This window comes from Odocoileus virginianus, chromosome 9 (assembly GCF_023699985.2).
Source record: "Odocoileus virginianus isolate 20LAN1187 ecotype Illinois chromosome 9, Ovbor_1.2, whole genome shotgun sequence".
Taxonomy (NCBI): domain Eukaryota; kingdom Metazoa; phylum Chordata; class Mammalia; order Artiodactyla; family Cervidae; genus Odocoileus; species Odocoileus virginianus.
The window spans coordinates 56,472,792-56,498,993 of NC_069682.1; the positions used below are offsets into that span (position 1 = coordinate 56,472,792).

General features: G+C 39.5%; 3 protein-coding genes across 3 annotated transcripts; 1 reads left to right on the forward strand and 2 right to left on the reverse strand.

Moving 5' to 3' along the window:
• Window positions 1-1,019: 1,019 nt before the first annotated feature.
• DEFB129 (defensin beta 129) lies at window positions 1,020-17,671 on the reverse strand. Its single transcript, XM_020900846.2, has 2 exons — window positions 17,551-17,671; window positions 1,020-1,651 (listed from the first exon to the last, which is right to left on the reverse strand). The coding sequence occupies exons 1-2, from the start codon at window positions 17,567-17,569 to the stop codon at window positions 1,197-1,199; spliced, it is 474 nt and encodes a 157-aa protein (XP_020756505.2). The 5' UTR covers window positions 17,570-17,671; the 3' UTR covers window positions 1,020-1,196.
• On the forward strand, window positions 14,235-15,829 carry DEFB128 (defensin beta 128). The gene is made up of 2 exons (XM_020900852.2): window positions 14,235-14,283; window positions 15,579-15,829. Exons 1-2 carry the CDS (start codon window positions 14,235-14,237, stop codon window positions 15,812-15,814), a joined length of 285 nt encoding a protein of 94 aa, XP_020756511.1. The 3' UTR covers window positions 15,815-15,829.
• Window positions 17,672-22,732: 5,061 nt separating the features above from the next.
• On the reverse strand, window positions 22,733-25,031 carry DEFB127 (defensin beta 127). The gene is made up of 2 exons (XM_020916201.2): window positions 24,983-25,031; window positions 22,733-22,983 (listed from the first exon to the last, which is right to left on the reverse strand). The coding sequence occupies exons 1-2, from the start codon at window positions 25,029-25,031 to the stop codon at window positions 22,733-22,735; spliced, it is 300 nt and encodes a 99-aa protein (XP_020771860.2).
• Window positions 25,032-26,202: the final 1,171 nt, after the last annotated feature.

Genomic DNA, 26,202 nt, shown 5'->3' on the forward strand with positions numbered 1-26,202 from the left:
TCTCATAGTTCTAGAGGCTGGAAAATTTTTTTTCCCATTTATTTTTATATTAGTTGGAGGATAATTACTTCACAATATTGTAGTGGTTTTTGTCATACATTGACATGAATCAGCCATGGATTTACATGTATTCCCCATCCTGATCCCCGCTCCCACCTCCCTCTCTACCCTTTCCCTCTGGGTCTTCCCAGTGCACCAGGCCCGAGCACTTGTCTCATGCATCCAACCTGGGCTGGTGATCTGTTTCACCCTAGATAATATACATGTTTCGATGCTGTTCTCTCGAAACATCCCACCCTCGCCTTTAGAGGCTGGAAATTTAAGCCACATGGGACTATTGAGCACTTGAAATATGACTAGTATGATGAAATATGCTGTAACAGTAATGTACACAAGAAATTTCAAAGACATAATACCAAAAAAAAGGCAAAATATTTCAAATAATTTTTACATTAATTGCATATTGAAATGTCAATGCTTTGAACTTACTGCATTAAATAAAATGTATTATTAACATTCAATTCACCTATTTATTTTTACCTTTTTAATGTGGCTACATGAAAATTAAAAATTACCTCCATGGTTTGCATTTGTGGTTTGTAGCCTGTATCCACTGGAAGCACAGCTTTACCTGTTGTCCCTTTGGGAATCTGGTTGAAAATGTCTTGGATCAGAGGCAGAAGTCATATCTTCCGCCTCTCCCTGCCCCATATTTTCATCTTAAGTGGCCTCATGAATTTCTTCTGTGGAGAAGGTAAACTTGGTCTCCCCACATTATATGGGCCTTTCTATGGGAAAAAAAAATCTATAGAAAAAGAAAATATGTCTGCTGTTTTCATTCCTATCACCCCAAGAAAAGCACATAATATGAGAGCCATAAATTTTTGTTACAGAGGCTTACTTTGGCCCATCGATGGGTTAAATTCAACACAGTCAGCATTTCTGTTGCTCACTTTCTCCTGAGCATGTAAACGAAAATTCTATTACTTTCTAGCTCCGTTTCCTCTGTGAGGCTCCTGTGAGAAAGATAAAGTTATATAAACTGTGGGTGCTTGAACAGTATTTATTGAATGACTGATAACAGAGGAAACAGTTCTATGTCTCAGTTTATAGATAGAATAGATAAAGAGGAACTTCGTGTTTTAAGGGAAAGACCCGAATCCCTGGGTCTTTCCCAGCTGCTTCTCCAGCTCCAGTCATGCTGTCGGAAGTGTATACGATGGAGGTGGTGCTGGTGGTGGGGAGTCAGTGGCCGAATCTCTTTTTTTTTTGGTAGAAGTAGCAGTGTGTATTATCTTCTCCGAGTTCGCGGAGTTGGCGGTGGCCGAGTTCACAACGGTGGCATTTGGGAAGATGTTGGTGTTGATGCTGGCAAAAGCATTGGCACTTTTGATTTTGGGCAGAACAGATAAATTATGATGTTTGGTCTGCATCATGACACTAACATTCTTTGTAATTTTTAGCATTTTCTGAGAGTCCTCTTCAAGCATGTGGAGCATTTCATTTTGTATGTAGTTTTTTATCATTTGAACCACTTTTGATCTAATACAACATTTTTTCTTTTTGCATTTATCTAACTCTTTTTCGTCCATGCTGCAGTGCTCTTTGCATCTCCCCAAACCCATTACGCATCTTCTCAAGCCAAAGTATTCTGCACAAATAAAAGAGAAAACAATGTGCTAAGGTTAATAACTAGATGTGATATTAAAATTGCTAGAGCGAGAGGAATAGGGTCAGAGTGAATTTGTTAATGCTGAATTAAAAGTACAGTGGTTAGGGACGTTGATGAAGGCAACAGGCAGGCCAAGAGAGTCTTTGTACATCTCTGAAATCCAAAATAAATCTCTAGTCTCTTCTCATTGAATAATTAAAACCTTAAGAAGAAAAGGAAACTCATTTGCTTCAGGGTTAAGATTTTAGATCTCTAATATATAACATCTTAGACCCTTGTTGAGTATCATTATCTCTTCCCAGGATCCTAGGAAATATGGAGAAGAGTAAAATCTCTCACAAAAGTAACCCAAGAAAGAGTTTCAAAAGAGAACCAACTGGACTTTTCAGAAGATCTGGCTTCTTGCCAAACTCAGTGGTCTATGACCTCACCCTCCTTGACAATCACTTGACCTGTGGTTCCTGCAGCATGGTGTTCTATCATTTTCATCCTCTCTGGACACTATGTCCCTCAGAGATCTTATTTATTGTCATAGCCTTAACCTCACCTCTATGAAGATAATTCCTGCATTGTTATCTCTATCTCTAAATCCCCTGCTTAGTGTAGTATCTCATCTTCATCTGTTGGATGTTTTTCCATCCCAATGGTTCATCTATTTTTTTTTTCCTCCAAATCCAGAAGCTTCTTCTTCACTCAACAATTCAACAGATTTTCCATAAAGCACAAGAGATTTATGTAGCACCTACTGTCCACAGGCATTTCAATATTGTTCCTCACCAGAGAAAACACAGTAAAATACTTGTATTTTAAGCAGCTACACTGATTAACCTTATCTTACGTGGATTTTGAGAGTCAAATTTGACTTTACCGGAGATGACACAACCATACTTACTTATAACCCTTCTCTTAGGGTCCCAAGATAAAAAAATTAGACACATCTTTGGCTACTCTTTTACTTTCCCTTCCTTGACCCATTGCCCATTTAAAATCTGGATAATTCTTGTATTCTGAAACAAGTCTCAATATTTCTGTCTCCATTGCAGAAAACAATGGCCAATCTTCTGACTTAGCCATTTGCCCTGATGTGTTCCTAGAGACTCTTGGGTAATTTGGGGGTTTCCAGTAAAACAAAGGCTGAGAAAAGGAATGGAACTCTGTAGAAGTTTGAAAAAGTTGAGATGGAGAACATAGATCTGTTCCCTGAATCCTGAGAGTAGATTTTTTTTTTGAGCATAACTTTAAGGTCTTCCTTCTTATTACACCAAAGTTTAAACTGATCAGACCTTTTACTTAGAGATGGTTTAAATTAGAAATAGAGCAAAAATGGGATAGACTTGGCCTGAATCCCAGGTGATAACTATGTAGAGGGCAAGGAGGCAGTTGTATATATTGAATAATTTCTGAGTTCACAAACAATACCCTACTTCCTTTGTAGCTCCATGTGTATCACCATCAGACACAGTCTGGGTTTGGAGCCTGTGGGACTACACGACGGATGGTAAATGACTGATGCAATATGAACTTTTCAGCTGTATCTTTGGGCATCTCATTTTCAGTGTCTCTTTGGGTTTCCATTATCAAGGACTGCCAAATCTCTGCTTCCTCCAACCACTCCCTCTTAGACCCAGGATTTCACATTACCTGTGTTCACCTGCCACTGTAGCATGAGGCTGGCAAAGATAGGGAAAAGGAGCTTCATGGCTGGGTGTCAGAGAAGAAGCCTTGGATCTGGGTTCGTATTCTTGAGCTCCAGCCTTTATTGGCATCTTCATGGCCTTAGGCTCTGAGCAGTCAAGTGCAGCCAAAGCTCACGGCAATTGTGTTTTCTATGATTCTGTTTGAGAATGAGTTCAGTTCAGTCGCTCAGTTGTGTCCAACTCGTTGTGACCCCATGGCCTGCAGTACGCCAGGCTTCCTTGTCCATCACCATTTCCTGGAGCTTGCTCAAACTCGTGTCCACTGAGTCAGTGATGCCATCCAACCATCTCATCCTCTGTCATCCCCTTCTCCTCCTGCCTTCAATCTTTCCCAGCATCAGGGCCTTTTCCAATGAGTCAGCCCTTCGCATCAGGTGTGGCCAAAGTTCTGGAGCTTCAACTTCAGCATCAGTACTTCCAATGAAGGACTACCTGAATACCTCATGCAAGAAATTTCCTGTTCTTAATCCTGGGGGGAATTATAAGACACATAAAACATGAAAGAGAACACAAGCTCTTTAGATCTCTTCCTCTTAAGATTAATGTAGGGCAAGAGTAGTATATCTGCTTTCCCCCTTGTGAGCCTAGAGTTAGGCCTAAGGCATTTAATGTATGAGATTCAGAAGAGCAGAGCTTGCTATAGCCATAGACTCCTGGGGGATAGAGATTTTGTCTTTTCTGCACTCTTTTCTCCATGGGTGCCGAATTAACATGAGAACTCAATACATATTTGTTGAATGAGTTTGTGGGAGGCAGTTCTTGGCATAACTTTAGCTTCTTTAAAAAAATGAAATGTAATTAACATATAACATTATATTAGTTTCAAGTAGAAGTGAAGATGTTAGTCGCTCAGCCATGTCTGACTCTTCGTGACCCCATGGACTGTAGCCCGCCACGCTCCTCTGTCTATGGAATTTCCCAGGTACGAACACTGGAGTGGGTTGCCATTTCCTTCTCTAGGGGATCTTCCTGACTCAGGGATCAAACCCAGGTCTCCTGCAGATTCTTTACTGTCTGATCCGCCAGGGAATGATTTGATATCTGTATATATCCACAGAAGTGGAATTGCTGGACTATATGGAAGTTCTATTTTTAACTTTTTGAGGTACCTCTATATTATTTCTACAGTGACTGAACCAATTTACATTTCTACCAACAGTGTACATAGATTCCCTTTTCTCCTTGCCATTCTCATCTTTGCCAACACTTATCTTGTTTTCTTGGTGATAGATATTCTATCTATCAATGAGGTGATATCTCATTGTGCTTTTGATTTGCATTTTCCTAAATGCCTTTTCATGTGCCTGTTGGCCATCTGTATGTCTTCTTTGGAAAAATGTCTATTCAGATCCGCTGCCCATTTTTTAATTGATCTTTTTCTTGGCGTGGAATTGTCGACTTTACACATGGACATCACCAAATGGTCAGTGCCGAAGTCAGATTGATTACACCATTTGTAGCCAAAGGTGGAGAAGCTGTATACAGTCAGCAAAAACAAGACCTGGAGCTGACTGTGGCTCAGATCATCAGCTTCTCACAGCAAAATTCAGGCTTCTTAATAAATAGTGGTCCAATATTTCTACAAGTATTTAGCTGGTTAGAATATTTTCTTTTTTTACACTTCTTTTTGGAACTTGACCCATTATTTTTTGCTGAAATATTTCAGAGTGAAAGTCGCTCAGTCATGTCTGACTCTTTGCAACCCTATGGAATTCTCCAGGCCAGAATACTGCAGTAGGTAACCTTTCCCTTCTCCAGCGGATCTTCCCAACCCAGGGATTGAACCCAGGTCTCCCACATTGCAGGCAGATTATTTACGAGCTGAGCCACAATTCAAGGTAAATTATAAATACAATATTTCATTTCTATACATTCTAGTAAACATTTTTTTCATTTATTTTTATTAGTTGGAGGCTAATTACTTTACAATATTGTGGTGGTTTTTGTCATACATTGACATGAATCAGCCATGGGTTTACATGTATTCCCCATCCCAATCCCCCCTCCCACCTCCCTCCTCCACCCGATTCCTCTGGGTCTTCCCAGTGCACCAGGCCAAAGCACTTGTCTCATGCATCCAGCCTGGGCTGGTGATCTGTAGTAAACATTTTTTTTTTTTTTAAATAGGCTATTTTGCAACATGGCCAACATAATATCATCACACTTAGCAAAATTAATAAAATTTCCATAATATTTAACAATTACTACTCAGTCTATTTTCAAATATCTTTAATTATTCCAAATTTTTTTTTAAACAACTGATTTGTTCACACTAATATTCACTCCAGGACCAGTCAATTTGAAGCTTTCTCTAAGTTAACATCAAATTTGCTTGACATGGGTGTGTCAAGAAGTGATTTTTCTCTTTTTCTTTTGACTCCGCAACATGGCTCTGAGATCTTATTAAATAGTTCCCCAACCAGGGATCGAACCCAGGACCTCAACAATGAAAGCTGAGTCCTAACCACTGGACCCCCAGGGAATTCTCTCAGGTGATTTTTAATCTTGGGAGATACAGTGCACATGCATTTTTTTTGAGAATTGCACACACAGGGTAAAAACTCTAACAGTCTCGACTTCCTTTTGAATTTTTAAGATTTTCCTTGATACTAGAGAATTCTTTGGTCAATATTTCGAAGTCTCTAGATGTGCATGAGTCTTACAGAATGATTACGAAAGTATGATGTTTGTCATTTCCTAGGAGTTCTCTTAAAGTTTTGAAACTCATGATATTTGGACAGCTAGTAAGAAAATTTGCTTTGTCCACTAGGTGACACTTGAAATCTGGAATGCCTGAATTTAACATGAATGGAAGTCAATGAAAACCAGAACTTAGCCATTCATGGAGCTTATGATTGAAGAAAAGGGGAAAGATGCATGACTGCAGTGGGTTTTTCAAAGTCTGCAGGAATATCACATGGAGTGTTTTAACTGGGAAAAATGCCTAATATCCTCGATTGCCTCTTAGTCTGATATAATGGGTAGATTAAGAACACAATTTTGACTAACCTGAAAGTTTATCCATAATTTCTAAAGTTTATCAATTTTATTGCTCCAAACATTTTCTAATTTGTTGTTGCTCAGTCGCGCAGTCATGTCTGACTCTTTGCAACCCCATGAACTGCAGCATGCTAGGCTTCCCTGTCCTTCACTGTCTCCTGGAGTTTGCATAAACTCATGTCCATTGAATCAGTGATGCCACCCAACCATCTCATCCTCTTTCAGCCCTTTCTCCTCCTGCTTTCAATCTTTCCCAGCATCAGGGTGTTTTCTAATGAGTCGGGTCCTCATATAAGGTGACCGAAGTATTGCAGCTTCAGCTTCAGTCCGTCCAATGAATATTCAGGGTTGATTTCCTTTAGGATTGACAGGTTTGATCTCTGCTATCCAGGAGTCTTCTCCAACACCACAGTTCAAAAGCATCAATTCTTCAGCACTTGGCTTTCTTTATGGTCCAACTCTCACATCTGTACAAAACTACTGGAAACACCATAGCTTTGACTAGATGAACCTTTGTTGGCAAAGTGATGTCTCTCCTTTTTAGTATGATGTCTAGGTTTGTCCTAGCTTGTCCTGCAAGGAGTAAGCATCTTTTAATTTCATGCAGTCACTATCTGCAGTGATTTTGGAGCCCAACAAAGTAAGATTTGTCACTGTTGTCATTTTTTCCCCATCTATTTGCCATGAAGCAGTGGGACAAGAGGTCATAATCTTTGTTTTTGAATGTTGAGTTTTAAGCCAGTTTTTTCACTCTCCTCTTTCACCTTCCTTAAGAGGCTCTTTAGTTCCTCTTAGCCTTCTGCCATTAGGGTGTTGTTATCTGCATATCTAAAGTTGTTGACATTTCTCCTGGCAATCTTGATTTCAGCTTGAGCTTCATCTGACCTGGCATTTTGCATAATGTACTCTGCATATAAATTAAATAAGCAGGGTGACAATATACAGCCTTGATGTACTCTTTTCCCAATTTGGAACCAGTCTGTTGTTCCATGTCTGGTTCTAACTGTGGCTTCTTGACCTGCATACAGGTTTTGAAGGAGGCAGGTAAGGTGGTCTGGTATTCCTATCTCTTTTCCACAGTTTGTTGTGATCCACACAGTCAAAGGCTTTAGTGTAGTCAATGAAGCAGAAGTAGATGTTTTTCTGGAATTCCCTCGCTTTTTCTAGGATCCAGCAGATGTTGGCAATTTGATCTCTGGTTCCTCTGCCTTTTCTAAATCCAGCTTGTTCCTGTAACTATTGTTTTATACTTAAAAAATCAGGAGTAACTCTAACTGAGGTAAGTATTTTGTTGAGCCCTTCCCTACGTACACAATTTTCTCTCAATGGATAGCTTTTCAAGATAACATTTTTACACTAAAATTATTTATTAAAAAATAATTTTATTATTTTTGACTGTGTTGGATTGGATCTTTGTTGCTGTGTGGACTTTCTCTGGCTGCAGAGGTTGGGGGCTACTCTTTAGTTTCTCCTTGCAATGGCTTCTCTTGTTGTGGAGCACGAGTTCTAGCATGCACAGGCTTCAGTAGTTGTGGCACATGGGCTTAGCTGCCCCATGGCATATGTAATCTTCCCTGATCAGGTGCTGAACACATGTCCCCTGCACTGGCAGGAGGATTCTTAGCCACTGGACCACCAAGGAACTACTGAAATTATTTTTAGAGAAAATTTTTTTCTTCATTTTTCTGGACATCTGAAGGTGTAGGTGGTCCTTCTGGACTTACTAGCTTTCCTCTCTTGTATCCAGCTGTAATTTGGCCTAGAGATAACTCTGATCTCTCTGGAGTGTCTTATCAAAGAATGAAATGTATCTCTGGTTTAGATTTTAAAACCTTAGGAAACTCTCCAGAAAAATCCCCAAACTGCATTATCACAGGATTTATTTTCTAGACTAGAAGATATTGATTATCCTCTGTGAATAGAGTCTCAGTTCAGGTTTGGAAACTTGTGAAAAGTATTGTCCTTTCTGACAGTCCATGCTCTTTTTACTATCACTTGGACCAGTCATGAAGCTTTTCTAGATCATTGTAAGGAATGCTGACATCTTGGTATGAAATTTAATGTTATATTAATTTCCTATTGCTGCTGTTACAAGTTACAAAAGAAAATTAGTGGCTTAAAACAACACAAGTTTATCATCTTATTGTTGTGAAGGTTATAAATCCCAAATGAATCTCACTGGGTTTAAAAGCAAGATGTCAGCAGGGCTGTATTCCCTCTGGGGAGCCTAGGAGCAAATCTTTCCTTGTTTTTCCAGCTTCTAAAGGACTGAATATTTGGACTCATGGGCCTTTCCTCCATCTTCACATCTAGCCGTGTGACGTTGTCAAACTTTCCCTGACACTGACTGTCCTACCGCCCCAGTGATCCTTGTCATTACACTGGACCCATCCAGATAATCTAAGACAATCTCCTTATTTTAAGGTCAGATGATTAGCAGCCTTAATACTATCTACAGCCTTAATTCTCCCTTACCATGTAACATCACGTATTCATGGGTTCTGGTTATTAGAATGTGAACATCTTTAGGGGACCATTATTCCACCTACCTTAAATACCAATATCAACACACTTTGATTTTTCTGCATTTAGAACTGGCTCAAAACTGTACATATAACTTATTTGTTTTTACTGTTGTAAATTTTTTATTGTTGAGGGAGGAAAATAATATTTAATTGAGCTTAACTTGGGTTTTGATATATAGAGGCTGAAACATGAAGGCATCTGGCATATCACTTGTTGATTGACAGGTCTGCTTTCTTCATGTTTTTATTTAGCTAGAGTCCAAAATACAAAAGTATTTAGAGCAACTAGCCCTGGGCACAGCCTACCTATCATGGACCTGTATGTGATTCTCTCTTCAAATCATACCATAAACAAAGTCAATCTGAGTCACCCAAGACTAATCTATGATCTTTCTCTTTACTCTGGCAACTTTCATCAGTCAGAGAGTAAGTGTCAGGCAGACATGGGGAGACACACACACACACACACACACACACACACACACATCATCTCATCTGCAGAAAATTCTTACTTTGTCATGCTACGGAATTCTGCATCAAGGCCAAGGTTCTATCCTTTCTATTTTAGATTCATCTATCATAGTATTACTTAACTATCAATACATAAGAAAAACAAATCAAGCCTTTGATTCACTTTGATTTTATGAAATAACCTGAAACCCACTATAACAGAGAGACAAAACCATGACATTGTGTATTTAAAATAGTTTAATCTTTCAATAGCTCTGGACAAAAGGAGAGCAATAGTTAAATGGCATGTGTATGTGCATAGTCACTTCAGTCATGTCCAACTCTGTGTGACCCTATGGACTAGAGCCTGCCAGCCTCCCCTGTTTGGAAAGATAACATCTTAAGTAGGATTCAGAGAATATTTCTAAGTAATGAAGCACATTAAAGGTCATTTATAAGTAAGGTATTAAAAGCAATTTTTACTGCTACGGATTACAGTGGGAGCTACAATAAATGTGGATGGGTGATTTTTTTTAACTGGTCATGACTAGAAAGCAACATTTCGTTATCCATTCCAGCCTACTCAAAGGGAAAATCTATTGTTTAGCCACAAAGGACCTTGAAAATGAGGAGACTATGGGCTTTTTGTGCCTAGCCAAGATTGCATAAAGCCTCTTGGATATTAAAGAGTTGACACAGCTGAACAGATCAACAGACTTAGGAATCTGTTGAACTAGGTAGGTGATACCATTTTCAGGAAATAATAATGTCATCTTCGGAAATCATAAATGTTAATTCTCTCAATACAGATTTTTCTCTCAAGACAGGTTCCTCTCTGAGTTGTGAGTAGGATATAAGGAGATGGATGGGGGAAGGATGTCCCGCCAAGTGCATTACTAATAAATTTTGTGAACAAAGCAACATCTTGTATTTGAATGTTTTGTCTTCAGTCTTCCAAAGATTGACTCAAAGAAGGCAGTCAGAGAGGTAGGTTAGCACAATGGCTAAGACCTTTACTTTAAGGTTTACACATACCTGTGTTGATCCTAGCCCATTCCTCACTAGCTGTGTGACATTGACCACATTACCAATTCTCTAAATTGTGGCTCAACAATTTTAAAAAGAGATGTTAATATCAATTCCTACTTCATAGTGTTCTTGCAAGGATAAAAGTAAGTAATGCACATAAAATGCATTTGTCATCTAGTAGACCCAGGTCGGGGCTTCCCATGTGGCACTAGTGGTAAAGAGCCTGTCTGCCAATGCAGGAGATGAGGGTTTGATCCTTAGGTAGGGAAGATCCTCTGGAGGAAGAAATGGCAACTCAGTCCAGTATTCTTCCCTGGACAGAGGAGCCTGGTAGGCTACAGTCCTTAGGTTGGTCCTTCAGAGTTGGTCACGACTGAAGCAACTTAGCATGTGTGCATGCAGACACATATTAAGAGGTCGTGGACTTCTTAAACCCACCAGGGACTTCACTGAAGCTCAAGGTTTAAGGTTCTGTGCTCCCAATAAGGCGGCATGGGTTCCATCCCTGGTCAAGGAACTAAGATCCCACATGCTGTGTGGTATAGCCGGAAAAAAAAGAGGTGGAGCTGAGAAATGAGCTGAGACCAAGTGGGATACCAATGGGGCAAGTGCAAATCTGGTGGGGCCATTGGTCAATTCTCACTGCTCATCTTGATATATGAGCGATATTTGACAATCTTTCCTCCCTGATAAACTTAATTCACTCTGGTTACTGGTAAACATAATAAGCTATATGTTGTGCTGTGCTTAGTCGCTCAGTCATGTCTAACTCTTTGTGACCTCAGGGACTGTAGCCAGCCAGGCTCTCTGTCCACGGGGATTCTCCAGGCAAGAATACCGGAGTGGGTAGCTGTGCCCTCCTCCAGGGGATCTTCCCAACCCAGAGATTGAACTAGGGTCTCCTGCGTTGCAGGCAGATTCTTTACCAGCTGAGCTACCAGGGAAAACCATACTAAGCTATATGTAATACTTATTCTTAACCCTGATCCTAACTTTGTGCTATGATACTAGTTTAATCATCTTCAACATATATTTATATCACCTTCACAAATTCCAAAATTCTTCCAGGTACTGTCAGAGAAAGATTTTTGGATGGGCCCTAATTACTATAAATTCAAGCTTATGATGTCCACAAATTATAAAACAAGGTAAGCAACTTTCTTTAGGAAATGTCTAAAATTATTACTGTCTTGGGGGTGTTTTATTAAGCAATAAATTTTCAGTAATTTGAAATCATCCTGTTATTATATACTGAAAGTATGGTATGAGTTTTGTGCTGTGTATTGAGAACTCCAAACTGAACTAGACCAGTGACCTCTCTTTAAGGGGTTCATGTGCGTGCATGCTCAGTAGCTCAGTTGTGTCTGACTCTGTAATTCCATGGACTGTAGTCCTCTGTCCATGGGATTTTCCTGGCAAGAATACTAGAGTGGGTTGCCATGCCCTCCTTCAGGGGCTCTTCCCTACCCAGGGATCAAACCCGAATCTCCTGCATTGCAGGTGGATTCTTTACCACTGAGCCACTGAGGAATCCCCTAAAGTTATTGCAAATAATTGGAACATGACATGGTGTGTCCAGCAACAAAAATACTTACAAAACACAGTGGTGGCACAAAAAGGGAGTTTGCAGCTCTATTTCACTGGGCTAGGGAAACTTTCACAGATGTAGGGAAAATTGAACTTGGATTTAAAGGAAAATTAGGAGCTCAACAGGGACAATTAGGTAGATGAGATAGGGTAATATTTGTAAAGAGAGATTTAAATGTGTTGGAATCAAATATCAACAATCTCAGATATGCAGATGACACTACTCCTAACGGCAGAAAGTGAAGAAGAATTTAAAGAGCCTCTTGATGAGGGTGAAAGAGGATAGTGAAATAGCTGGTTTGAAACTCAACATTTAAAATACTAAGATCATGGCATATAGTCTCATCACTTCATGGCAAATAGATGGTGAAAAAGTGGAAACTGTGCCAGACTTTATTTTCTTGGGCTCCAAAATCACTACAGATGGTGACTGCAGCCATGAATTTAAAAGATGCTTGCCTCTTGGAAGAAAAACTATAACAAACCTAGACAGCATATTAGAAAGCAGAGACATCACTTTGTTGACAAAGGTCTGCATAGTCAAAGCTGTGGTTTTTCCAGTAGTCATGTACAGATGTGAGAGTTGGACCAGAAAGAAGGCTGAGTTGCTGAAGAATTGATGTTTTTGAACTATGGTGTTGGGGAAGACTCTTGAGAGTCCTTTGGACAGCAAGGAGATCAAGCCAATCAGTCCTAAAGGAAATCAACCTTGACTATTCATTAGAAGGACTGATGCTGAAGCTGAAGTTCCAATACTTTGGCCACTTGATGTGAAGAGCTAACTCATTGTAAAAGACCCTGATGCTGGAAAAAATTGAGGGCAGGAGAAAAAGAGAGTGACAGAGGATGAGATGGTTGGATGGCATCACTGACTCAATGGGCATGAGTTTGAGTAAACTCCAGGAGAGAGTGAAGGACAGAGAAGCCTGGCGTTCATGGGATTGCAAAGAGTAGGACACAACTTAGTAACTGAACAACAACAAGTTATGGAAGTAACAAGTTGAGTAGGGGCATCAACACTAATTTGGCAGAAATGTAACTGGTTCCATAATAAAAAAAAAACCACCCAAGAGAGGAGAGTGAGCACCAGTTCAGAGAGACTTGATCTTTGAAAGATTTTAGTTGTGGAATTGAGTTTTGTTGTTGTTTGAGTTGCTAAGTTGTGTTCGACTTTTTTGGGACCCCATGGACAGTAGCCCACCAGACTCTTCTGTCCTTCAGATTTCCCAGGCAAGAATACTGAAGTGGGTTTCCATTTCCTTCTCCAGGGAATCTTCCTTACCCAGGAATCAAATCCACATCTCCTGCATTGGCAGGTGTTTTTTTTTTCCCCCCAACCACTGATCTACCAGGGAAGCCCTGGAATTGAACTTTACTGTATGGGTAAGACATTATGGGAAACTGAAATAACATCAATTTATCAAGTCAAGCCTAAAAGTAATCTTTCTCTTAGAGAATTTTCTGAAAGTTTCATACATTAAAAAAAGTATTCCCTGGTGGTCCAATGGTTAAGAACCCACCTGCCAATGCAGGGGACGTGGGTTTGATCCCTGCTCCAGGAAGATAAACCATGGGGGCAACTAAGCCTGTGTGCTGCAACCACTGAGCCTGTGCACTATGGTCCTTGTGCCAAAACTACTGAAGCCTTCACGCTCTAGAACCTGTGCTCCACAACAAGAGAAGCCATCACAATTTGAATCCTGTGCACCGCAACTAGAGAGCATCACCCCTCACTGCAACTAGATAAAGCCTGCAAGCAACAGTGAAGACCCAGCACAGCCAAAAATAAATAAATGAATACAATTGTTATTGCACACGCTTATGTGTTTACCTGAATTAGTTAATGATTCAATTTTCCAGGTGAATTACTTTCGTGAGTGAAAGGTGGTACTAGTTGGATGGGACATTGGAAGAGAAAGAATGAACTAGGACTGACCCACACAAACCAAGACATATGGCCAACCCACTTTGACCCAAGTGGGCTGATGGCCCAGGTGGAGAAATCACTGTTCTTGCTCTCCGGAAGCTCATGTCCTGAGGAAGGGGGAGTAAATGTGATGTGATGAAACATTCGGTGACTGTGAACTCCATATTTGGGAATGAAAGTGGGGGTGGACTTGAATTTCATCTCTTCCATGTGGGTTAAAATGAGAGCTCAGAACACTAGTAGCATCCAAAGCCATGTCTCATCTTGAAAGACTCTCTGTGATTGTGTGACACAGATCACTGGACAAAGAAATTCTGCTGGCTAGTTGTCTTGGAAAGTCTGTAAACATGAAGCTGTTTCTGGTCCTCATTATCCTGCTGTTTGAGATATCTGAAGGTAACTTGTCCAAATGCACCATGAAATTCAAGGAAATACTACTATTCACAGGACTAGGGGCAGGGCCTTCAAGATAGTTGATATCTTGCTGAGATCATCAAAAGGACCCACTGTCCTGGGTGCCTGACTTTAGTCTGTCTTAGAAGACAGGTTCCAGGAAGGTAAGAAATTGGGGCTGAACTCTCAGAAGTCCTCTCCTTCCATCATCTAGCATTACTTTTACGATGGTGAACATAGTTTTCACCCAGGAATCTGGCCATCTCTTTTTCCATTTAAATTCATTTTCAGCCTATATTACAACAGTAATGTGAACAGTAGAAGCTGTGGAGTCCTGTAGATGTGAGGTTAAAATACATTTTCCTCATTGCCTAGTTGTATGACATGAGTTAATTATTCCTTTTGAAAATCAGTTTTCTCATCTATCATGTAAGGATAATGACTCAGTTCTACAATGACTGTATTTATGCAAGGATTACATGAGCTTACTAAAGTGCAGCACCGAATTCATGGTAGGAGCTCTGACCATGAGAATCCTCTTCCTTGCTGTTGTAGGTTGTCTTTTTGTGGCCCTATAAATATCCTTTTAACCTTCAAAGATGATCCTGGTTCTGGAATTTAGAATATGGAGAATCATATCTTTGTTTTCATCTTCATAAGGGCAAAGAAAGAATAGGATAAGGAACTTTACAACCTCCGTGCAATACTCTGAAGAGGTGACGATTTGAATGTGTGGGAAAACAGGCAAACATGGAATTGAGTTTGATCTGTGGACAACATATTTATCTGAGATCAAAAGAAGGATGGGAAGAGAGTGAGAGAGAGAGAGAGAGAGAGAGAGAGAGAGAGAGAGAGAGAGAGAGGAGAAGAGAGGAGATAGGAGGAGCCAATTTGTGAAAAGAATGAAAGACGGAGTTTTCAACAGCAATATGCTGAGACCTATGAAGTATCAGCCAAGGGAGATTTCTGCTGCCTATATCAATGAGTGTGAAACCTAACTACACTGTTAACTTTAAAAGTTCTATCTGTGATGTTCTTTTAAAGGTTAGTTTGAATTGTGCCGTGGTGACAAGTTGATACTGTCTAGGGCTGATGGGTTGCTGACTCTGAGTACTGGCTGGGAACCTGGGATTTTACATGTCTGAATTTGGGATGACTTTCAAGGAGGAGACTCTGAGTTTTCTCTCATTATAAGGTTCACTCTGGGACCACTGGAAGCCATAGCTTGTGGGGAACCATATAACTCTTCTTCTCTGCCTCAGGAACTAATCTGGTTCATTGCTGTTTTCTGTGCACAGACAGAGTGTGGTCCAGAAAATGCTTTAGTACCATAGCAGGTTACTGCAAGAAGAAATGCATGTTGGGGGAAATATATGACAAACAATGCAGAAGAGGAAAACTATGTTGCATCAATGAAAGCAAAAAGAAAACACAGCAGCAAGCCATACAAAAGCCCGAACCTTCAAGCAAGCCTGATTTGAAGTTGGACTATATTATCTTACCCACTGTCACAATTGGCACTTTTCCAGAATAAACCAAGTGCTGTTCCACTGGTCTCCTCTCTTCTTCTTAAATCAAAAGTGCCACCTAATCTTATGGGGAGGGGCAAGAAATTGATCTACTTCTTTTGTGAACTTGATTTTCCACGTAATAAAGTCTTTTACTTTCCCCTGGATTTATTTGTTCATGTATTCACTCATTTCTTTTAACACTCCAAACTTATTTATTTATTTATTCAATTTATTTTTTATTAGTTGGAGGCTAATTACTTTACAATTTGTAGTGGTTTTTGCCATACATTGACATGAATCAGCCATGGATTTACATGTGTTCCCCATCCCGATCCCCCCTCCCACCTCCCTCTCCACCTGATCCCTCTGGGTCTTCCCAGTGTACCAGACCCGAGCACTTGTCTCATGCATCCGGCCTGGGCTGGCGATCTGTTTCACATTTGATAATATACAAGTTTCAATGCTATTCTCTCAGATCATCCCACCCTCACCTTCTCCCACAGAGTCCAAAAGTCTGTTCTGTACAGCTGTGTCTCTTTTTCTGTCCTGCATATAGGGTTATTGTTACCATCTTTTAAAATTCCATATATATGTAGTTAGTATACTGTATTGGTGTTTATCTTTCTGGTTCACTTCACTCTGTATAATGGGCTCCAGTTTCATCCATCTCATTAGAACTGATTCAAATGTATTCTTTTTAATGGATGAGTAATATTCCATGGTGTATATGTACCACAGCTTTCTTACCCATTCGTCTGCTGATGGGCATCTAGGTTGCTTCCATGTCCTGGCTATTATAAACAGTGCTGCAGTGAACATTGGGGTACATGTGTCTCTTTCAGATCTGGTTTCCTTGGTAACACTCCAAACTTAAACGAATATTTTTCGTGTTTTGGGCATTATGCTAGCAACATGGCTGATACAGATATGAAGTGAACATATTGGTAGGAGTGGCAGTTAGTCCCTCCATTTTCTATGTGAGGTAGTATTTCATAGCATTTCGGGTATTACTGCTCTTTTTAATGAAATTTCTTAGGTCTAAACAGATCTGAATGTCTCAACTTCGTGTGTTTGTTAATGAATAGAGAGAAATGACTAGCAACCAAAAACTTATTAGGAAAAGGCAAGGCATTTGAACATTTTCACAAATAGTTTTTGGGGCAGGTGTAATGGGCAGTGATAACAGCTAATGGTAATTCCAATACATCATTTGAAGCTCATTTAATGTTCATGTTCCATCTCCCTTTTTAGTAGCAATTTGAACATCCAGTTGACACAACTGGGAAAATATTACACTTAGGATCTCTGAAAGAATTTCATAGTCTATTTATTTCAGTAGTGTGAAATTTATAAACTTTTAGCTATTTGGATGAATGACATCTGCAATTCTAATAGAAAATACTGTGACTATAGTTGATAATACTGTACTGTATAACTGAAGTTTGCTGAGAGTGGAACTGGTATTCTCACCAAAACAAACAAAAGAACATGAAGGTGATGGATATCTTAACTAACAAGGTGGGAGATTCTTTTCATAATGTATACATATATCAAATCATCACAATGTACACTTTAAATGTCTTACAATTTTATGTCAATTATACCTCAATAAAGCTGAAATTAAAAACTTTAAAAAATGAATAAAATTTAAAGCCTTATAAATTGAGAAGGACATATTTAAAAAGCTCTTCATGAACTAGGTAAAATTTTTAGTAAGTCATGCCTGTAGGAAATGCTCTCTAAATGAACAGAACTGAACCTTTTGTGGTGACATCCATTGATGTTGCTTGGTTGAAGTATTAGTCATAAGTAGCTTTCATGAAGCTAACATTTACTCATCTTGGGTAAAGAAATCAATGAGCCTTATCTCTCCATGTGCATGCATGCTAATTCACTTCTGTCGTGTCCAACTCTTAGCAACCCTATGGAATCTTCTGTCCATGGGATTCTCCAGGCAAGAATACTGGAGTGAGTTTCCATGCCCTCTTCCAGGGGATCTTCTTGACCCAGGGATTGAACCTGTGTCTCTTATATCTCCTGTACTGGCAGGTGGGTTTTGTTTGTTTGTTTGTTTTTAACCACTAGTGCCACCTGTATACTGTCACTCTGTTTATTTAACTTATATGCAGAGTACATCATGTGAAATGCCAAGCTGGATGAATTAAGATTGCCAGAAGAAATATCAACAAACTCAGATATGCAAATGATACCATCCTAATGGCAGAAAGCAAGGAGGAACTGAAGAACCTCTTCATGAAACCAAAAGAGGAGAGTGAAAAAGCTGGCTTAAAACTCAGTGTTCAAAAAACTAAGATCATGGCATCTGGTCCCATCACTTCATGGCAAATAGATGGGGAAAAACAGAAATAGTGACAGATTTTATTTCCTTGGGCTCCAAAATCACTGTAGATGGTGATTGATGCCATGAAATTAAAAGATGCTTGCTCCTTGGAAGAAAAGCTATGACAAACCTAGATGGTGTATTCAAAAGCAGAGACATCACTTTGCTGACAAATGTCCATACAGTCAAAGCTATGGTTTTTCCAGTAGTCATGTACAGATGTGACAGTTGGACCAGAAAGAAGGCTGAGTTGCTGAAGAATTGATGTTTTTGAACTGTGGTGTTGGAGAAGACTCGAGAGTCCCTTGGACAGCAAGGAGAGCAAGCCAGTCAATCCTAAAGGAAATCAACCCTGACTATTCATTAGAAGGACTGATGCTGAAGCTGAAGCTCCAGTACGTTGTGTGATCCTATGGATTGCAGCCTCCTAGGCTGTTCCGTCCATGGGATTCTCCAGGCAAGAATACTGGAGTGGGTTGCCATGTCCTCCTCCAGGGGATCTTCCCAACACAGGGATCGATCCAGGTCTCCTGCATTGCAGGCAGATTCTTTACCATCTGAGCCATCAGGGAAGCCATACTTTACATTTACCTACCCTGTTAGAAAATATGTATGTCCATTTATTAGAATGTTACACAAGTGTGCAGTATACTATTGTATAGGTACAATATCACACAGAAGATCTTTACAACTGAAACATATCATTTAACTGAAACTTTTATGCCTATTGTTTAGTAACTCATTTACCCTCTCCTCTGCTCTTTTTAGAGCTTCCCTAGTAGCTCAGCTGGTAAAGAATCTACCTGCAATGTGGGAGACCTGGGTTCGATCCCTGGGTTGGGAAGATTCCCTGGAGGAGGGCATGGCAACTCACTCCAGTATTCTTGCCTGGAGAATCCCCATGGACAGAGGAGCCTAGTGAGCCACAGTCCATGAGGTTGCAAAGAGTTGTACAAGGCTGAGCAACTAAGTACAGCACAAAGCAATATTACTGTATTTGTAATTACAATTAATTGAGAAAATTTCATGGTCAGTATTTGTCCCTATAATCTTTGTGTAATCTAGGTTCTATTTATGCACTCTTGTCTAAGAAAAGTGAGAAGGTTTTTAATATAATAATAAACATATACTATCTGCTAAAAATTTGTGGGACATTGTTAATGCTTTGTAGAGAGGTGAATCTATAGCTTTAAAATTCTCATGTATGGAATGAAGAAAGACTAAAAAGAGATAAACACTCATCTAACAATGTTAGGAAAAAAGGGCATATTAAAACTGAAAAAGTAGAAATAAGACATTGTATCTCACACACGTAAAATGTAGTGAGGTGGATGAACGTAGAGCCTCTTATACAAAGTGAAGAAGTCAGAAAGAGAAAAATAAGTATCATTTATTAATGTATATATATGGAATATAGAAAAATAGTACTGATGAACCTAGTAGAGAATGGACTTATGGATGCAGAGGGGCATGGTGAAGGTAAGATTAATAGAGAAGTAACATCGACATATACACTATCATGTGTAAAATAGATAGATGGTGGGAAGTTGTTACGTAACATAGGGAGTCTAGCCAGGTGCTCTGTGATGACCTGGAGGGGTGGGGTGAGGGGAGGGGAGGGAGGGTCAAGACGGAGGGATTTTATATATATATATATATAATTATGATTGATTTGTGTTGCTTTATGACAGAAGCAAACACAGTATTGTAAAACAATTTTCCACCAAATAAAAAATAAAAAACAGGTGATTTTATTGCATGTGAAGTTGTTTGAAAAACAAGTGAAAGTAAGAACATAAGTAAAGACATTGAAGAAGTGAAAACTCAACTAAAATTAATGAAGAAAATTTGTTTAATAAGTGAATAATGAGACATGAGAAAAGCAAAGACACAAACAATGGTCACAAAGCAAATGTCAGTCACCATATATCTTACAGATGTTAAAAAGAAAAAAAAAACATTGCAAGTTATTTTAGGTAAATACATTTGAAAATCTTAAAACATAGGAAAAACAACAAAGCAAAAATACAAAAGATGATTGACAGAAGTAGACAATGGGAATTATCCTTTAAGTCATCAAGAAACAACCTATGATTTATACACTTCCTATCAGAGTTGAATCTTAGTTGATTCTATGAAATGTTTAATGAAGATATAACATGAGAGGCTCTTAGATAAGTAGGAAAAGAGAAACTACTGTCAGATTGATTTTGTGTTTAGTTTTTTAATTGAAATACACTTTTAATTTTAGACCAATTTTCTATTTATAGAAAAGCAATGCAAAGACAGTATAGGGAGCTTCTGGATACTCCTCACCCGGTTTTCCCCGTTGTTAACATCTTACATGACCCTGATGCTTTTGTCACAGTTAAGTACATTGACTAAGCTCTGCTCTTATAACTTCAATAGTTTTTCTTTAACATTCTTTTCTTGTTTTAGGAGCCCACACAGGATATCACATTACCTTTAGCTGTCATGTCTCCTTGATCCTCCTCTGGTCTGTTACAGTTTCTCAGAAATTTTTTGTTTTTGATGAATTTCACAGTTTTGATGAGTACTGGTTGAATATTTTGCAGATTGCCACTCAATTTGGGTTTTTCTGATGTTTTTCTCACTGTTAGACCAGAGTTATGGGTTTTTGGGAGGAAGACAGCAAAGGTGAAGTGCCATTTTCATCACATCATATGTTCATGCTATCATGCTTTCCCCATAAAACCTACAGCATGATTTCATTCGGTTTACCCACTGTAAAGTGACTTTTTGCTCCTTTTCATTCTCTATACTTTGGAAGCAACTCACTAAAAACAGCCCATATTCAAAGGAGAGGGAGGTGAAGCTCTACCTCCTCAGGGAGGAAGTATTTACATTAATTACTTGGAATTCTTCTGTACAGAAAAATCTGTTTCTTCTCATCTATTTATTCATGGACTCATGGATGTTAACTTCTGCATTGTATTTATAATCCAATGTTATGTTATTTATTTTATTACTCAAATTGTCCCAATTTTGGTCATTTAAAACTGTTTCAAAGTGGCTCCTATGTCCCATTTACATGCCTCATCCTTCTGATTTTTATAGCATGTCCTTACTTTCTGGCACCACAAAATACTTTGGGGGCATCTTGTATACTCTGTGCTCCAGTCCTAGAACAGGAGAGAAGAGGATAACTGAGAGAACATATACCACAGATTCATGATGAATATTACAGCGGTGAAATAAGAAACAAAACGGGAAAATAGTGTGGAAAGGAGTTGGAAAGGAAATTTTTCGTGTTCAGTTCACTTCAGTCGCTCAGTCGTGTCCAACTCTTTGATACCCTGTGAACTGCAGCACGCCAGGCTTCCCTATCCATCACCAACTGCCAGAGTCTACCCAAACCCATGTCCATTGAGTTGGTGATGCCATCCAACTATCTCATCCTCTATTGCCCCCTTCTCTTCCTGCCTTCAGTCTTTCCCATCAGCAGGGTCTTTTCCAATGAGTCAGCTCTTCGCATCAGGTGGCCAACGTATTGGAGTTTCACATCAACATCAGTCCTTCCAATGAACACCCAGGACTGATCTCCTTTAGGATGGACTGGTTGGATCTCCTTGCAGTCCAAGGGACTCTCAAGAGTCTTCTCCAACACCACAGTTCAAAAGCATCAATTCTTCAGCGCTCAGCTTTCTTTATAGTCCAACTCTCACATCCATACATGACTACTCATGTTAATCTTATCCAAAATGTATATCTTTAAGAATTAGGTGGAATGTATAAATGAATCGTCATTATGTCACTTTGCATATCGAGACATCGGTAAGGTCTCATACAATAGTGCAATTCAGACCAGTTCCTAGGTCCTTTACATTTCCTCCGAACTCGTAAGGGCCCCCAGTCACAGAAAGGATGCATTACTAGTGGTAACACATTAAACAACGACAACAGCAAAGAAAATATAAACTTTAGTCTTATAGTTATATACTTGTGTCTGTCTCCTCTTTATGTAGTGGGCTTCATAATAGTGGAAACTTACTCATTTCCATCTTCCTAGTTCATTGCTGTTACACACTAGAGAAACTAGACTTACCCATAGTTCAAATTTGGGTACTCTATTCTTAAACCAAACAAAGTGCACGTATATTCTCCTAAAATGTCCTGTCCTTTCTAATTTCCTTCTATTTGTTGATTTCATTTTGTTCACTCAAATTATCTTCTTTACTAACACTCAGATGTTGAAATCCTACATATTTCACAAGGCACCACTTTAATCCTAAATTCACTCACAAATTCTCTTGAATCCTCAGCTTCATATTTCTTCTCCTGAATTACATGTCCACCTGTCTCCTTCCAGTCTTCCATGTTGTAGACTTTTTAGTGTATTGATTATATCCCCCTTTCAAGGGTAAGTTCTCTGTTGTCCTTATCAATTCATAATTTGATATATTATTGAGTTTTTAATCCCTGGTTAAAGAACAATGAGTCAGAAAACTGGCAATGAGCTTTATTAGACTATTCTTTAAGATCATTATGGGAATCTAGGGACAAGAAAGGAGAGGATGTGGACTACTTCATCTTAGATCAATGAAATAGGTTGAGAAACGAACAGAAAATTGTGTTTGATTTATGTAGGCTTTCTGTGGACGTGTGTAGAATTCTGTTCTAGGAAATAATCTTGAGGCAAAGTAAGTGCCACTGTCACTGGCTTTGGACGAGGTGGTTTGGTAATTTTTTTACGTTCTTCTAGTTCCACAATACTGAGGCAACAATATCTTCCATTTTCACATAGTACTTCACGTACTTCTGTTTTTCTGCATATTTTCCTGCAGTATCCATGTATATATTGATTCCAGCATCTCTTAAGTTGTTCGGTTACTGTTCACATAAAGAACAATAGGGCAAGGTCAGAATTTGAGACAAAAGACAATTTTGGTTATGGGGAAGACAGGGGATGTTTGTAAGGATAACGTATATGGGAGACTCACAGAGCATATATCAGTAACGTCCCACAGGTATTACCCTCCAAGAGGGTGAACCTCAATGTTTATGTCTAGCTGATCACTCGTATTTTGTTCCTCTAGAGTGCTGGGCTTCCACCCAACATCTGATGGACTTCGCCAAGAGCAGTGGGTCTTATTTACGGAAATAAAGAAGTCGAATCCTTGAGTTCAGGCTATGGAACTATGCTATGCTCCATCTGAGAACCTCAGTAAAGCTGCCTCTATTTGAATGCTTCTAAGGTACTACTTCCTGGAGGAGGAAATGGTAACCCACTTCCATATGCTTGGCTGGAGAATCCCATGGACAGAGGAACCTGGCAAGCTACAGTCCATAGAGTCGCAAAGAGTCTGACACTACTGAAGTGACTTAACATTAACATAACAGTGTACCACTTCTTTACCACTGCTCAGAATACAATAATTTGTTACTGTGTATTTATGTCTGACTTAGACTCTGCTCTTGGGTTCATACTTGATACAATGATAAAGAATGACTTTTTTTTTGGTACAGTTAGATGTTTTCCCCCCTCAACATTCTTCCTCCCCTGTTGCTTCTTAGTATTGTACATTTGTATCAGTGCATATCTTCCTTTGGCTTCTATGTCATCATAATAATTTTAGATTTGTTTTATTCCTCTATGACTCCCCATTCTCTTTCTACTTCCAGAGGAAGGAATTCCTCCAGACCTTTGCTCACCATGATATGTCTTGTATCCTTCAGTGATCCTAAATATTTTCAATAATCTAAGAGTTTAGGATGTTCATATTTTGGCTTTAAGGCTTGTACTATCCTCTGGGTACTAGCCCCAGAGGATGAAGGCTGAGAACAAAGATGCTGCCTCCAACACCAGGTTCCAGAGTTCCTTTGACTGTTAGAAATTTAAGGGGCTAGAAGTAGGCCATTTTTACTCTATAACAACAAGCAAATACAAGAGATCTGGTTGTGAAAGAGGAAAGGAAGCTAATTTTTAAATTCTTAGTGTGTGCCAAGCCTTATGCTGGATGTTTTTATCACTTAATAAATTCCCCATGAACCAAGGGGCTTCCCTGGTAACTCAGTCGGTAAAGACCCTGCCTGCAATGCAGGAGATCTGAGTTTGATCCCTGGGTCAGGGAGATCTCCCAGAGGAGGAAATGGCAACCTACTCTAGTATTCTTGCCTGGAGAATCCCAAGGACAGAAGAGCCTGGTGGGCTATAGTCCATGGTGGTCTGAGCGACCAAACCTACCTACCATGATCGAGGTGTCATTATCTCCACAAATGGGGAAACTAAGGTTCTGTGAGTCTTCACCTTTTATCCAAAGTTGATAAAGTAGTAGATGTTGAAGGCATGTTTCTTAAGACTGAATCCAAAGTTTCTTCTTTCACTATTCACACATATAATATTGATAGTATTATAGTATATAATATAGTATATAGTATACTATATACTATATAGTATACTATAGTATATAGTATAATATTGATAGATTAAAAAATATATATACAGTACCAGAGTGGAAGAAAATAAGGCTGGGTGCTAGAGTGAAAACTGTATCCAAAGAAATAAGGGTATTCCCAGTTATTGCTCTTATGTCTTTCTGTAGTGAGTCTTTCTCAGAGGAAATTATGACCTCTTTTTAGCTCTATGAATACTCCTTTTAAGAATACTACCATAGTAGAAGCACTCAGGAAGAGGGAATTTTTGATGACATTTGAGAGACTTCAGCTATTCCTAGGGCCTTGTCTTTTCCTACTATGAGTTATAAAATTCCCTTGAGTTCTTGAAAGTACTCTATCCATTATTGATTTGAGTGAACCCCTGGAAAGCAGCTACACTCACCACTATACCATCAATGTGGTTTGAGTGAGCCCCTGAAAATCTCTGGATTACCTGTGAACTTCTGGAACAGCAGAATTGCAATGATCAGGAGGGTCCTCATGGCCAACCTTCCCAGGGGAGGTGACAACCAGGTCTCTTGGTCCACTATGTCACCTTCCTCAGAGCCTTAGATTCTTATGCAATGAACCAGAACAGATGGTATGATATGAAGTATGCCCTGCAATTTCTGAATTGCGGATTTTGCAACATGTGGGCAGACACAGGAAATTTGGTTACTCACTTAACCCACACATGGGATTCAGAGACACAGTGTGTTCCATCTCATCACACCTGATGCCATTCTGTAGGCTGTAGACTGCTGGTGAGAAAAGTCTGTGCTTTTTCTACTTTGGCTGTCTGCCTAGATAGACAGGTAGACCTATACTTACTTCTAAGAATGAATAAGGACATAAAATAAATGAAGCCTATTCTGTTGACTGACTGCATTCATCTAAGTCTAAGTCTCTAACTATTGTGTCTAACACTTTAGCCAGTCCAAATGGTAGCCAATTTTTATTCCTATATCCTAGCTAAATTTAATTACTCACAGACAAGCAATATGGGCTTCCTAGGTGGTTCAATGACAAAGAATCCACCTGCCAATGCCGTGCAGGAGATGCAGGTTTGATCCCTGGGTCAAGTAGATCCCCTGGAGCAGGAAATGGCAACCCATTGCAGTAATCTTGCCTGTTCTATCTTCTGGGAAGACTTCCCTGTCCATTGATCTCTGTGGAGGTATCTTGGAGGAGGTTGGGAGAGAATTCTTCTGGGGATTGTTCTACTTTAACAACACAGTTCTTATTAATGCAGGTTTAGGAAACAATGTTAAAAAAGCAGAGACATTACTTTGCCAACAAAGGTCCATCTGGTCAAGGCTATGGTTTTTCCAGTGGTCATGTATGGATGTGAGAGTTGGACTGTGAAGAAAGCTGAGCACCGAAAAATTGATGCTTTTGAACTGTGGTGTTGGAGAAGACTCTTGAGAGTCACTTGGACTGCAAGGAGATCCAACCAGTCCATCCTAAAGGAGATCAGTCCTGGGTGTTCATTGGAAGGACTGATGCTGAAGCTGAAACTCCAATGATGCAAAGCTGAAACTCCACCTGATGCAAAGAACTGACTCATTGGAAAAGACCCTGATGCTGGGAAAGATTGAGGGCAGGAGGAGAAGGGGACGACAGAGGATGAGATGGCTGAATGGCATCACCGACTCGATGGGCATGAGTTTGAGT